Source organism: Pinus tabuliformis, chromosome 2_2, assembly GCF_031772625.1.
Source record: "Pinus tabuliformis cultivar Carrire ecotype Pingquan chromosome 2_2, CPIR1, whole genome shotgun sequence".
NCBI lineage: Eukaryota > Viridiplantae > Streptophyta > Pinopsida > Pinales > Pinaceae > Pinus > Pinus tabuliformis.
Genome location: NC_142300.1, coordinates 637,437,220 through 637,452,514, shown reverse-complemented (window position 1 = coordinate 637,452,514; position 15,295 = coordinate 637,437,220). Strand labels below are relative to the sequence as shown.

Sequence of the window (15,295 nt, the reverse complement as noted above, 5' to 3'; positions counted from 1 at the left end):
ACTGGGGTTTATCTTTGTGGTGGTTTGTCGTCCTAGCATATGTGAGGCGGTAGGTCTTTGTGGTTGTTGTCTCGGCATATGGAATTCATTGTTTTTCATCTTGGCGTATGTAATTTGGACACTATCTGAATCTCGGGTTATCAATTAATTTTTTTCCCTTTTTTTGTATATAAAACTATAGATATATATATATATATATTATTTTTTTTAAATTTTTAATAACTCTATTCGTTAATTAATTAATTATTTTTAATTCTATTTTTTTTTTTTGGTTTAATGTTTATATAATTAAAAGTTATATAGTTAAACATACTTATGAATCAAATTGTATAGAGGGTTTGACGTTTGACGGGGGAACACGTTGGTTGACCAAACGGTGTTGACGCATAAACTCGCAGCTCAATGGAGAGACAACGTAATGGGAGAAGAGAAGAGTGGGTGTTTGAATGATACTTTCTGGATAGGAAAACCGCAGTTATGCCCAGTAAAAAAAATCAAGGGAAAGATCTTCTCCTTTAGAAATGGTGACTATTACGCCGACATCTTCTTTTGCCATTATGGGTTGAACGAGTTTCATCCATTCTAGTGCTAAATACCCATGAGTCCCTCGAATTGTAGAGACGAAGACCGCCATCTCTCGGTTGAATAGCTTGGAAACTCCAAAATCAAAGACCTTGGGGAAGAAATTGTTGTCCTCCACAGTCCTATAACTCAAGACTACACCTTCAGGACCATAACGAATATGAGAATCTACATCTGAAGTATTAGCAATACGCACACCAGAACCCCATGGGGTCCCAGTTTTACTTTTATGAAGTTCCCACAAATCCCTGAAATGCTCATCACTTACTTTGACATCCCAGTAGGTGCTGCCAGGTTTACCAAGGCATAAGAAAATATGTTGCCATGCATCCTCTCTAGAAGAAGGTAGTCGAAACCACAAGTTTGCAGACGGCTTTCGGAAACCCACATCTTCAACATATGGAATGCCAAGAGCTTCCATTTGGCTTGTAAGACGAGCATGCTTAATACACAGGGAACAATGCCTAACCACTTGAAGAAGAGCTGAAGCATGTATCCTTGAAGGTGCTTTCCCATGATTTGCTTCCATAAGAATGTTTCCATATGAACGGCCTATAAACCGCCCCAAACTGCTCTGAGGAGCCTTTAACTGAGCACTAATAGGTTGAGGGCTTCCCGATTCACAAATAGTCTTCCTTTTCTTTTGACCTTCTCCAGAAGCTGCTATTCGTTGCAATGATGGCATTGAGTGGACAATATCTGAAAGGCAACGCTTTCTATTACGCGTTTCATGTTTAGGCATTGCAACAGACATGGTTCCATGAGAAGTTCCAGAGTCTGAGGTTTGACATGGAGGGGATACCACAGACAAGCCATTTCCAGGACTCCTTAATGTAGTTACCGGTTGGCCAGTTGGTGAACTTTTAATGGAAGACCTTGAATTTTGGATAGGACTCCTGGGTGCTGGAGAAGTTCGGATAGAAGGAACACGGGTCTGCCTATGAGCAGAATATATAGAAAGACCTTCTTTAGGAGAATCTATTACTTTTCTTAGCTGATCTTCATCCATTCCAGGATAACCTGCACTGTCTGCCAGATGCAATGGGGATCTTGAAGGGATGAGCTCTTGATCAGCATAATTCTTTGAAACTGATAACAATTTATGAAAAGACTGGCTTCTTACAGGGCTGGTTGCATTCAGTCCATAGCTATGCCCTCCAGACAGGGGGCTTGAGCCAGTCTGCCTTACATTCTTCTGATTCAACTCAGACATCAATCTGGAATTAGAATTTTTAGTTGGGGAAAACTGTGAGGTTCCGTCCCACCTAGGGATTGATAGACCAAACTTTCCACCTTGCTGAATACCCTGTCCAGCACCTAAATGACTTAAAGGAGACGGTTCGGCCGATGAAAAAGAATTGTTTTGCTTAGGTAAATACCGAGTTAATGGCATTCCCTTGTTAGGTTCAAATATATCATCTACCACAGACAAAAATGATGATTGTAAGCCTTCTTGGCCTTGAATGACAGCATCAGTGTATGAATCAGAACTAGGATTTGAGTCTGAAATAATATCTGAACCTCCAATTTCTTTTGCAGAACACAGCGACCATTCATTGTCTAATAGACTCAGATTCAGCTCATCTTCTACCATTTGGATCCTTCCAACATCTATTTTGCTGAAGCGAAAAATCTGAAGGGGACCACAGAGCAGACCAGCCCTTCCAGTCGAGTCTTGCTGGGATTCCAGCAGTGTAAAAAGAGGCTTGAAATCCACATCTAGCTGTGTTAGTAGGAAGTAAGAGTCTCCACAATTTGGAAAACCCATGAGCAGCAAATCTGCTCCTAGAATAATTGATTTTGGTATTCTGGCTGTAGCAATACCCTTTTCATACACCTTTAGGCCCAAGAATCTTCCAATAGATGCAAAAAGTTGCAAAATACTCTTGTTACGGAGACTGATGAACACTTCAGTAGGTGTCAGACTACCCTGATTCAATGCCTCTTCACATTTTGTAATTGCAGATGACAAAATAAGATTCCTAGAAGAAGGCAGAAGAAAACGTCCATTCCTAATGCTGATTCCAAGAGCCACGTAACACTGCCCATATGCCCGAACACACAATACTTCCTCACCAAGTTCCCCAACATCAGCTTTAGTACTTTCTTGCGAACAGTCTAATATCTTATTCAATGCCATATCATAATCATTTTCATGATGCTTCAAAATAACATCATCCTCAGCTTGGCAAAGTCGACTGTTACTCTTGAGCACTCTCTAAACTTCCAAGAGATGAGTATGTATGTTGCAAGAGATAGCCCTCAACAATAAACACTCTACATCTATACAACTTTGGTCAAGCACAAACTCAGCTTCATTACCAATCTTGTCATCAAATTCATCAGCCTCTGCACGCTGGTCTGGCCACTATTTAGTCTGTTCAATGGCATCCTCAATCTTGGTCTTATCAAATTGATCTAATTTTGCTGCAATCTTATCACCTCGAATGGTGTTACTTATGTTGAGCTTCTTGGAATCCTTTTCATTTTCTACAGAAAGCCTTGACTCGTTTGATACCAGATTCATAGGAATCCGCTTAGATAAACTTTCTACATCCTTAGTGGGAATTTCCATCAATGGGGCCTCAACGTGCCCTTTTCTGGACTTCATGCCTTCTTTTTTGTTACTTTCATCATTCTCACTATCAATGTCCATATCATTTATATTCAGAGTTTCGTTGTCTTCTTCTACAAGACTTTTCTTTAGACATGTTGAAACTTCAGCACATGATTTTTCTAATTGTTGAAATGTTTCTTGAATACTAAACTGTTCAACGTAATCAGGATATGAACGTAATGGCACATTGTGAGGTGAACTACGTTCAAAGGCCCACATGATTATATTGTGTGCCATGGCTTTGATACCACTGTGGCATAAAAACTTATGCTGAAGCATGGAGGACTGATATCTTGTAGGTTAAAATGTTAAAATACACAAAAGGTATTTAAAAATAATGATTTATTATTATATAAAAATGTATAAGATGATTTGAATGTACAATGAGGACCCTGATTTTATACTTCAGCAGGTGACCCTTCGTGAAAGGGCATGTCTTTTAGACATGCCTTTTCACTTAATTTAATGACTAATTAACCTAAATAATATTTTAATTATTTAATATTTATATTTATTTTATTTAGCTAATTGTTATGAATTATATTCATAACAGAAAAGATGGCATCTTCCCCTATCTTGGTCTTTCCAAAATGGGATGTTGAATTTCATGTGCATGTCGACTATCACGTTGGGGGCAGTACTTACTCAACCAAGAGCAGAGGGAATTGACCACCCGATTGCATTCGCAAGTCACTGGTTGTCAAAAGCGGAGAAGAATTACTCCACTACTGAGCGAGAGGGATTAGCGATGGTATATGCACTTCAAAAATACCACCACTATTTACTCGGAGGCCACTTTAAGATGTATATTGATCACTCTGCGCTAAAATACCTAGTGAATAAGCCTGTGTTGGGGGGGCGCATTTGTAGGTGGTTACTGTTATTCCAAGAATATGACTTCGAGGTCGTTGTAATGTTGGGACATCTAAACGTAGGCCTATATCACTTTTCCCGAATTGAGACCGCCGAAGAGCCCACAAGTTTAGAGGACGGACTCCTGGACGCACAACTGTATGCAGTGCACATAGTAGATGGCCACTTTGATGATATAATCCATTTCTTAACTACAGGAACTGTGCCACAGGGATATTCTATTCAGCAGAAGAAGGAATTAGTGATACACGTAGCAGACTTTACCGTGAGTGCAGGGCAGCTCTACAAAATGGGCAATGACGAAATATTATGCAGGTATGTCCCAGAGTTTGAGCGAGGACAAATCCTGGCCGAAGCACATGGGGGGGTTTCTGGCAGACATTATACGGGTTGCGCTACAGCCCAGAAGATTCTTTGCGCAGGATTATGGTGGCCCACTCTACATCAAGATTCGAAAGCATACTGTCGAGCCTGTGACGTATGGGGAAACCATCACGGAGGGATGAAATGCCACTCCAGCCATAGATGACACTACAACCATTCGAGAAGTGGGCAATCAACTTCGTAGGCCCTATCGCGCCACAGGGGAAGACGGGCGCGCACTATATCATCACTGTGACAGAATATTTGACTTGATGGGTAGAGGCATAGCCGGTCAAGGACTACATGGATGCGACAGGTGCGAAGTTTTTGTTCAATAATGTGCTGACAAGGTTTGGATGTCCAAAAATTCTCATGAGTGATAGGGGAACGCACTTTCCGAATGAAGCGATCAGCGCACTCACTAAGGAATTCCAAATATATCCTCAACAGAGTACGCCTTATCACCCACAAGCGAATGGGACCGTTGAAGCATTCAAAAAAATTCTGGAGACTGCATTGACAAAGGTTTGTAATGCGCAACGAAATGACTAGGACTTGCGCATCCCTGCTGTACTATGGGCATACCGAACCACATGCAAGAAGTTGACGGGCGAGACACCTTTTCAGTTAGTCTATGGCAAGGAGGCTGTTATGGCTATGGAATACATTGTGCCTAGTTTGCAGATAGTGGCAATAAAAAGTATGGCAGACCGCGGGGCTTTGGAGGAATGGCTTCTGCAGCTCGAAGAACTAGAGGAGGAAAGGTTTTTGGCTAGATTCCATCAACCAATACAGAAACAACGTGAGAAAGCATGGCATGATCGCCATATCAAGGTACGCACTTTCAAGGAGAATGATCTAGTATTATTATATGACAACAAGTTCGAGAAATGCCCTGGAAAACTTCGAATGCATTGGTTGGGACCTTATGTCGTCAAAGAAGTTACCGATGGGGGTGCGTTTCAGCTTGCCAACCTCAATGGAGACCCCTTCCTGGAAGAGTGAATGGCAGCCGCCTGAAGCTCTACATGGGTGGGCCGACCGCCTGACTAATCGTTTGAAGGACAGTCTCACTGCTCCAGCCAGTTGAAAGAGAGTGTGGGATGATAAAGCAATCTGGGGGAAGGATGCGGGATTGCCAGGGTGCACATAGATTTGGCCAATTACAAGGGTTGTGGTTGCGCAAAAATCATTGTGCTGTTGCATTGATAAGAGGCAAAGTGACTATTGTTGTCACTATTCATGACAAGATGTTCGTATTATGGAAAAAGGGAGCCGACCACAAGAAATTAAGAGAAGGGGTACGAACCACCTATGGAATGATCTGCCACAGGTTTAACACGAAGGTGCCAGAACAGGAGGGAGACAGTGAATTTAAAATTTAAAATGCTTATAAATCATAGGGTGGTTTCCATTGGGCGAACTTCACTTCTGAAAAATGCAAGCTGGTTACCGATATGGAACTTTTCATTATCTCTACAAAAGGAGTAAGCCCGCGAGTGGTGATCTGACCGATGGAAAGGCAGGGCTCTCTAAGGAACATGGTGTTGACAGCTAAGGGCGCCACACAGAGTTCAACATCAACAGGAGGGGATGTACCGGAAAATGGAAGACACAAAGCAGAATTGGTTTAGATGTCGCCGCCTTGAAAAGGAAAAGGCTGGAAAGACAGAGACCACTGATAGAAATGCAATTAATAACTTGTCCTTGATGTACCTTGAGGATTGGGATCTCGCAGACAGCAACAAGGGTCTTGCAAAATTGCAACACAAGCTGCAGCATACATTGCGAAGAGAAGATACGAAGTAAGAAAGTGGTTGCGGTGGTACAAGTAGGTCCCGTATGCGGTGCCCTTGCCAGAGCTAAAATCCTATGAGTGGGTGTTTTGTGTTAATTGAGCAGAGTAGAATGAGCATTATCGGTTGCAAGAATTGGTAATAACAACAAAGCAGGAGCCGAACGGAGCGTTGCAGGAGACAACGAAGGAGGAGGGCGAAGAGCATCACTCGAAGAGGAGGTGAACCACAAAGCCAAGGCAGCGCGTCTCGCCACATCGACGAGTGACTCCGGATGAGTCATGATGATTGTGTTGGGGGACTGTTGGGTAGCGGAAGCCCCGCGTAACGGTCATGGGGCGTAAAGCCTGAAATTTTGGGTAAAGATAGGGTAAAGACTCTGGGGGATGCGCAAAGCGTGATGTGTAATAAGTTGAGTCAAAGGGTAGTCCGCCCAAAAATAATGTAAAGAAATGTAAATTGAGTTGGCCCGCCCATGGTTCGCGGACCATGGAAAGGTATAAATAGAGCAAGGCTCTATGGTTAGAGGTAGCTTTGGTATGTAATCTTGGATCTGTTATGTAATGGGTTTTTGAGAAAGAAAGTCTTGGAGCATCTGTAAGTCCAAGTCGAGGGTATTGGGTAGTGGATAGAGGCTCTACAGTTGTGTGCACAGAGGCCTGGAAGAGTCTGCAACTGTGTGCGCAGACCCTTGTAGCTGAGTGCACAGGACAGATCTGGATGTATTGGTGAAGAAAGTGAATAAAGATAGGTTGATTCTAAAATTTTGTGTTAAATCTAAATTATTGCGGATCTGGTTAATGTATGGTTAATATAATTGTTTGATCTATACGCGTATGCTCATGTTATGAATATATGTGAATCTGTATCTATTCTAAGTGTGCGAATTGGTTAATTCTGCTAAATGTTTTCTTAAATACCATACAAAGTAGAATGAATTTATAAATCACACATTAATAAGTATCAAGGGGTATTCTGGCACTGGATCTGCGTGAAGCAGAGTGGCGTGAAGCCACGGAACAATGTGTGAAACCTCCATACCACTTCAAGACACCCCAAGGGTGTGGAAACCTAGTTCCAACACCCTCCCATGCTACCTCGGGTGAGACCTCAGTCTGTGCTTTGCGGGCTGTTACCAAAAGGGCCGGTAGCTCTGGGATTTTTTTGGCTAAATAATTCTTCCGAACCTGGGTCAGGCCCATATAAGCAAACAACCTCGCAGATAGCAACAGCTCTCTTGAAAAATTGCAACACAAGCTTCAATAGAAATTGAATATATTGAACTAGAGATTACAAGCTTGATGTTCTTGCACAAAAAGTTTACGCATTTGACGTCTCAGCTAGAGCTAAAATCCTATGAATTGTCACTTTTTGTTAGCCTAGCAGAGTAGAATGAGCATCATAAGTTAAGTGAATTAGTAGGGGAAATGGAGCAGGAGCTTGAAGAGGCATTGTAGGAGGCAATGATGGAGCAACAGATTGTATTTCGTTACTCACAAGGATGGTGGACTGTGAAGCCTTGGCAGCGCGACTCACCACACCAATGGAGTGACTCAAGGGCAAGTCATGATGTTTGTGTTGGGGGTCTGTTGGGCATCGAGTGTCCCGCACGAAATTTTTGGGGTTTAAATGCCACAATTTTGGGCAAATGGTATTATAAAGGCTCTGCGAAGTGCACAAAGAGCGAATTGTAAAGAGTCAAGTCAAAGGGTTGTCCGCCCTAAAATAATGTAATGTAATGTAAAGTGAGTTGGCCTACCCATGGTCCACGAACCATGGGAGTGTATAAATAGAAGGAGGCTCTAAGATGAAAAAAGAGCTTTTTGGGGAAAAGTGATAAGCATCATGAATAACTAAGAGTCTATAAGTCCGAGTCTTGGGTTGTAGAGTAGTTAGAGGTTCCATAGTTGTGTGCATGGAAGCCTGGTAGAGTCCGTAGTTGTGTGCGGGGAAGCCTGATAGAGTTCGCAATTGTGTGCACAGACCCCTGCAGCTGTGTGTGAAGGGTGAGAGTTGGAATTGTAACTGAAGAAATAATTAATAAAGATAACTTAAGTTCAGAAATACCGTGCATCTGTGTTATGCATTTATGTTTATGCATCTCTTTTATGGTTTTATGACTGCGTGCATATAGGTTGATGTTGGATGGTAAATGAAAGTACTGGGCCCATTTAATTTAACTAAAGAACTATAACATTAAGCACAATAAATGGTAAAGGACCTTCGCACTCTGTATCTAAAGCCTCGCGAAGGTACGTGCACAAGATAGTGACCTATGCAGAAGCTGCGTAGCGCGTAGGCTCGGATTGCGAACTCTCTAAGACACATCAAGACATCCCAAGGGTGCGGAAACTTGGTTCTAGCACCCTCCCATACTACCTAGGGTGAGACCTCAGTCTACGCTCCGCAGACTGTTGCTGAAAGGGTCGGTAGTTTCGGGATTTGCTTGGCTAATTCACGACTAAACCTGGGTCAGGCCCCATCAAGCCAGCAATGTGTATTATGAGCGAGAAAGAGAGAGGATATTATGTGAGAGCGAAGAGGGAATTACATCAGATCTGTTGTAGGTTGTATCTCTTCATTTTGTTAGATAATATAAAAGGAAGGACTAGCTGTTTCTCCATGGACATAGCTCAAATTAGTTAAACCACACATATCTGTGTCTCTCTTATTTTTATGTGTTTCCTGTGTTTATATTTCTGCAATATTCTATGTGTTCCATTGCTCTGTAATATATAATTTTCTAACATGAGCAGAACTACCCCACACATGATCTTGCATTGGAAGTGATTATACATGCATTGAAGATGTGGAGGAACTGTCTTCTGGGTAGGGGGTTTACATTGATGAGTGATCACAGTGGTTTGGGGTATCTATTTGACCAATTGAATTTGAATGGTAGGCAGGCTTGGTGGTTGGTCACAATCAATGAGTTCGATTTTGATATCAGATATATCAAGGGCAAAGAGAACAGAGTAGAAGATATTCTTAGTAGGCAGATATAGCTAAATCAATTAGCAGTTATGAGCTCCTATGGGATAGACTTACAGGCTAGGATCTTGCAGGAGGTTAGCAGGATGTGAGATATATGGAGATTATGCACAGTTTGCAACAGAGTATAGGCATAGGTATAGGTGATAGTACAAGTATAGGTATGGTGATGGTACATTTATAGGTACATCTATCGGTGATGGTACAGGTATAGGTACAAGAGAAGGTGCATGGGATGTGGACTATTGCCTAACAATAGATGGATTGGTAAGATTCAGAGACAGGATATATGTGCAAGATAGCAGTGAGCTCAAGAAGGTCATGTTGAGGGAGTTTCATGCGAAGCCATATTCAGGTCACCCAACACTGACAACAGTGAAGATATTTTATTATTGGACGAACCTGAAGAGGGATGTAAAAGATTTTATGGCTAGGTGTTTCAATTGTCAGCACGTGAAGGAAGAGTGTAAGCATCCAGGTGGACTTCTATAGAAGATTGTGATTCTAGAGTGGAAATGGGAAGTCATTTCCATGGACTTCATCATAGGTTTTCCGAGGACAGTGAAATAGCATGATTCCATCATGGTTATCGTGGATAGGTTGACAAAGGTTGCACACTTCATTCTAGTAAAGTCTACATTCTCAGTTAGTGATGTGGCATAGAAATTCATCAGAGACGTGGTCATAATACATGGTATTCCGAATAATATTGTATTAGACAGGGATCTGAAGTTCACTTCCAAGGTTTGAAAGGTGTTATTTGCAGGTTTGGGCACAAAGTTGGTCTTCGGTACATCTTATCATCCGTAGATAGATGGAAAGACAAAGAGGGTCAACTGGATATTGGAGGACAAGTTGAGGATGTATGTGATGCATCAACATCGAAAGTGGGAAGAGTATATTCCACTGGTAGAGTTCGCTTACAACAATGGGTATCATGAATCTTTGAGGATGGGTCCATTTGAGTCATTGTGTGGGTGAAGTTGCAATACTCCTATCAGTTGGAGTGATATGGTTAACAGGGTGTTGATTGGACCAGACATGTTGGTAGACATGGAACAGGAAATGGAGGTGATCAAGAAAAATCTAAAGGAAACATAGGATAGGTAGAAGATTTATGCAGATCAGGACAGGTTATTCAAGGATTTCTAGGTTGGGGAACATGTGTACTTACGAATTAAGCCGAAGAAGAGTGCCTTATGGATTATATCATGTGCGAAGATAGCACCACAGTTTTGTGGACCCTTCAATATTATTGAGAGGATTGGACCAGTAGTCTATCGACTTGCACCACCCTCGAAAATGAAATTCCATGATGTTTTCCCCGTGTCATTGCTTAAGAAGTATGCCAACGATGTTGATCATGCGATTGAATAGTTTGTATTGTAGGTGGAACTAGATGGAGAATTTCAGTGAGAGCCTCAATGTATATTGCAGAAGAAGGTGCTCATGCTCTAGAACGGAGCAATCGATCAAGTTAAAGTGCAATGGAAGCACTTTGAGTGCGATGAGGCTACATGGGAGATGGTGGATCAGATGCAGGCTATGTATCTTTCTTTGTTTTCCAGTTGAGGCAAAGCAGTTTTGGCATGGTGTTTTGGTATGGTGTTTTGGTATATGTTTTGGTATTTCTTGGTATATGTTTTGAGATTTTGGTATATGTACATATGTATATGGATGTAAATACCACCATGTGTTATAGAACCATTTACCACTCTTGGTATTTGTGATGCTTTGCTTATGGCCTAGGGCAACCCCTCCTTCTAGATTTGGTCCAAATATATAAAAAATGGTGTTTTAATACCTGTACGCTACTTTTCCTTGAGCTAAAAGTGTGTACACACGGGTTAGTCAATACCCAACTCGCGTATATGTATTAAAACACTTAAAAAAATTAAATTTCCTTAATTATGGACGGAGTTCATGGGTTTTACCTATTGATTACCTCCTATTGCCCATGGCCCAACTGTTTCCCAACTAAAAAACTAATTGGGAGAGGTATAAATACACCTCTATGGGAAGGCCTTAAGGAGGAGAGGAGATAGAGTTAATATACTGAGATTATCCCTGACTGAGTCTGATGAATCCTTGTGCCTCATGCACTTCCCCAAGATTGAAGAAACCGTTGTTTCCTTGATTATAGATATTCTCACTTTTGCTTGAGATATCATGGTGTTAGTTATGGAAGAATATTTTTGAAGGCTGGGATGGGATGATCTGGAGGACGGTTCCGCTTGGAGCTGGAAGAAGAAGAATCAGGTGAATTATCTCCAAGTTATTTATAGCTTGCTGCAATAAAAGAAATGTTGTCTTGCTTCCAAAATTAACTATGTTTATGCATCAAATTATGTTTCAATTCATATATGAATGTCGTTTTGATGTATGATCAATCATTTGTTTATATGATATAAAGTCAATTTCGTGAATATGCTTTACTTCTATATTGCTATGTATGTTTGAATTGAATGATTTTTAGGTTTGAAGAAAATCGGGAGTTGCAGAGGGTCTGAACCCTGCGGGAACTACTCGAACAAAGGAAATCCAGGTACGGTCACTCTAACATAGTTTGATTATAAAAGCATTTTGCCTGAGTTGTATGAGTATTTCTTGTTGTAGTTTGCTTCTATTCTATTGGGGTTCTAACCCAAATCCCTAGGGTGCTTCCACCTGAAACACCATGAGCTATGTTATAAAGCTCCAATAAGTGGTATGGTTGTCATGTTGTTATGATGTTATGTTATGTTTCCATGTTGGTTTGCTTCTCAATGGGTTAATCATTCTAAGTATTGCATTGAGCGAAGTTATAAAGCTCCATCGACAATATATTTTGCTTACAACAATTTTGTGGTTATAGGTCTTGTTGAACACTGAGGACGGTGTTCCCCTAAGGGGGAGGGTTTTGTAACATCCTTTGTGAAAAGTGAATGTAATAAAAGTTAATAAAGGAAAAATAATAACCGCGGTTGGTGGTACACTTATTCCAAGCTAAATGTTGGGAACAATCCTAGTGATTGGGATCACTTGTGACTGTTTAATGGATAAGGAAATTGGCAAAGGTAATGGCTAAGGCTTTGGAAAGGAAAAATTACATTTTGGCACATTTATTTATGAAAATAATGGAAACTAGGAGAAAAGGGAGGTGAAAGGTCACAAGTTTCATGTGAGGAAGAAAATGAAGGAAAATAATGGAAAATGAAGAAAAAAGAGGCCTCATTCGTAAAATTGCTTATGAGGATCAGTTGGTAACATTTTGTCAGTTCAATTTTGGACCTCTATCATTACTCTCTCTCTCTCATACTCTTGGAGACTTAGATTTTTCTTGGAGCACTCTCGGAGGGTGTTGCATACATGGATTATTGGAGTAAGAAGGCAAAGGAAGAGAAAGAAAGTGTAAAAGGGCATCAGGATCAACATATACTGCAAGATTTTCTTGTAGGTACCAAGTTGCATGTATGTTTTCCTCACTATTTTTGGCATGCATGGAATATTCATGTGGTTTTTTTAGTTGTGATCTATCATTGGCATGGAGGATGGCCGAGATCAACAGTGGATTTTCTAGCCTTGCCATTTCCTAGATAGCCATGGTGATTGTGGTTTTATTTTGATTTTTTTTTGTTGGTTCTCATGTTTCCTTAGCTTGGGTTGAGTTATTAGTCCTAGAGCCTTGGTTGGAAAAATGCTCTGGAGCACTATAACAACTTGGGTTGAGTTACTAGTCCCGTAGCCTTGGTTTGAAAAACGATTTGGAGCCCTTGGTGGGTTGAGTTACTAGTCTTGGAGCCTTGGTTGGACAAATACTATGAGGCTCGATAAAAGCTATGGGTTGAGTAACTAGTCATGGAGCCTTCGTTGGACAAACGCTCTAGAGCCTTGGAATGCTTGGATAGAGACCATTCTGATGATTGTTTTTTGATGTCCGATCATGACGTGTATCACTGTTTGATGGGTAGAGGTGGTTGGCCTTTGGAAGCCTTGGATGAGTTTTAATTAATGTGTTCTATGAGATCCCATATTTGTGCTTGGAATATGGCATGGGGGTGAATGGATGAAGAGAGATTTGGCTTAGCCATTCTATGGTCGGGTGGAATGTGGAAGTCCCATCCTGGGTTTGGATTTTGCATCATCAATATGAGGTTTTTCTCCTTGTATCTATATGAGTACTATACTAGATAATTTTTGGTTTATATGGCTACGATTTCATGAGTATTTCTACTGCTATTATGTTGGTTATTTATGTGTTTTATGATAGTATCTATGTATGGTCCTCATCATGTTTTTACTTGTAAATGAATGATCAATGTATCTATGACCTAATGGATTAAATGAAAGTTGATGTGTTGAGGCATTAATGTTTCTTAGAGATTCTTAGCTAATTATGGGACCCCTATGCGCAGATATGTTATTTGCACATGTACATTACATATTCATGATATGTTTGACGAAATTCCTGTCATGGATAATAGGGGCCCAATCAAAGTCTCATTCAAATTATTTCTTTTGCATTGACATTTCCTTGTTAATTTACTATTTTGAAGGTATCATGAGGTTCTAGGTATTGACCTAGGCTCTGGGCCCGAAAATGTGGCTTAATTCTCGGGGACACTGGCACAGAACTAAGCAAAAGAGTCCCTAGACGCTAGAAGGAAGGCCTAAGAGAGCATCCAGAGGTTTTGACATGCCAATAGCATGAGAGCATCCATAGGTCCAGTTGCCCAAAATTTTAGTGGGACCTAAGGGAAAGATTCCTAAAGTGTTGGATTGGTTCCTGAGGGTCCTAAGGCTGACGTTGAATGTATGTATGGTGTGTTTCCATATGTTCCACTTCCTTAACGTGACTTAGGAGGTATAATCATATCATAGTGGCCTCTCATCACATGTTTACCATGGCTGATCGATTTCTTGGGCAGATGTGGGAGGAGGGTGTTACATGTTTCATGCTTACATTTCGTTGACGGTACAAACATAATTTTACTTGCATAAGCTTCCCTCTTTAATTGTTTCACTATTTGAAAAGCTTTTTCTGCCTTTATAGGATGAGAATGCACATTATATTCAAATCCCCTATTAAACAGATGATATTTATTATGTTCCGTATAGAAAATTTCCTTTTGATCATATAAATAAGGGCTACCTAAGACTATTCCACATGCATATATTGACATTACATGACATATGACCTTATCCACAAATTGAAATGGAATTGCAAATTATAAGATACATTGCTTAGTTACTTGTAATTTATGGTTTTTTTCATCCCATTTAGTGTGTAAGGTCTACGATGCATTTAGTTTTTAATCCCAAATTCTTAACTACTTCCTCAGAAATTAGATTATCTTGAGACTCGCCATCTAATCAAGTGTCAATCTTAGTATGCTTCATAATGACCCTTATATGAAATAACTTGCATATCTTCTAATCAGAAGAATTATCAAAATCAATACCATCATCATATTTACCTACCAAACCTATTGCAATTTGAGCCTCATCATTTAATTCTGAACTCAGACTTGTTGGTGCTATTGCTACTGCAATGTTTTGCTTACCCTTCTTTCCTTTAAACCACTTTGGTCGCTTGTCAGGGTGTAGTTTCCAACAATTTTCTTCATCATTCCCTTCCTTCTTTCAATGATTACAAGAGAGCTTCTCCTCTTCCTTCGTAATGGAATTTTTCCTCTAGGCATTTCCCTTGCCTTTGCCCTCTTTTCTAGACACTAATTCTGATGATACACCAACTCTAGATATTCCTGCTTCAATGTAAGTTTCTTGAACAACCACTTAATCTAGGTTAGTAGGCCTAAACATGATTACAATATTACAAATATATTTCGGAAATTATAAGATATAATTCATTAAAGTTTCTTGTTTATGGGGATATCAAGCATTAATGCCTTCTTGCAAAATTCATCTATGTATTCCTACACTGATTGTCCTTTCTTAACTTTAAGAATTTACCATTCTATTAAGGATTTCTCCTTATATCCCAATGGATATAATTGCTTTCCAAGTATAGAAACAAAATCACTCCATGATGGAAAAATCTTGACAATCTGTTATGTCCCATGTTGTACCTTAC

At 40.4% G+C, this 15,295-nt stretch overlaps 1 protein-coding gene across 1 annotated transcript; it reads right to left on the bottom strand.

Annotated features, from left to right (window-relative positions):
• Positions 1-475: 475 nt before the first annotated feature.
• LOC149194239 (mediator of RNA polymerase II transcription subunit 14-like) lies at positions 476-3,418 on the bottom strand. Its single transcript, XM_089407599.1, is given in 2 exon segments — positions 476-2,943; positions 3,025-3,418. Coding segments are annotated over 2 exon segments (2,862 nt in total).
• Positions 3,419-15,295: the final 11,877 nt, after the last annotated feature.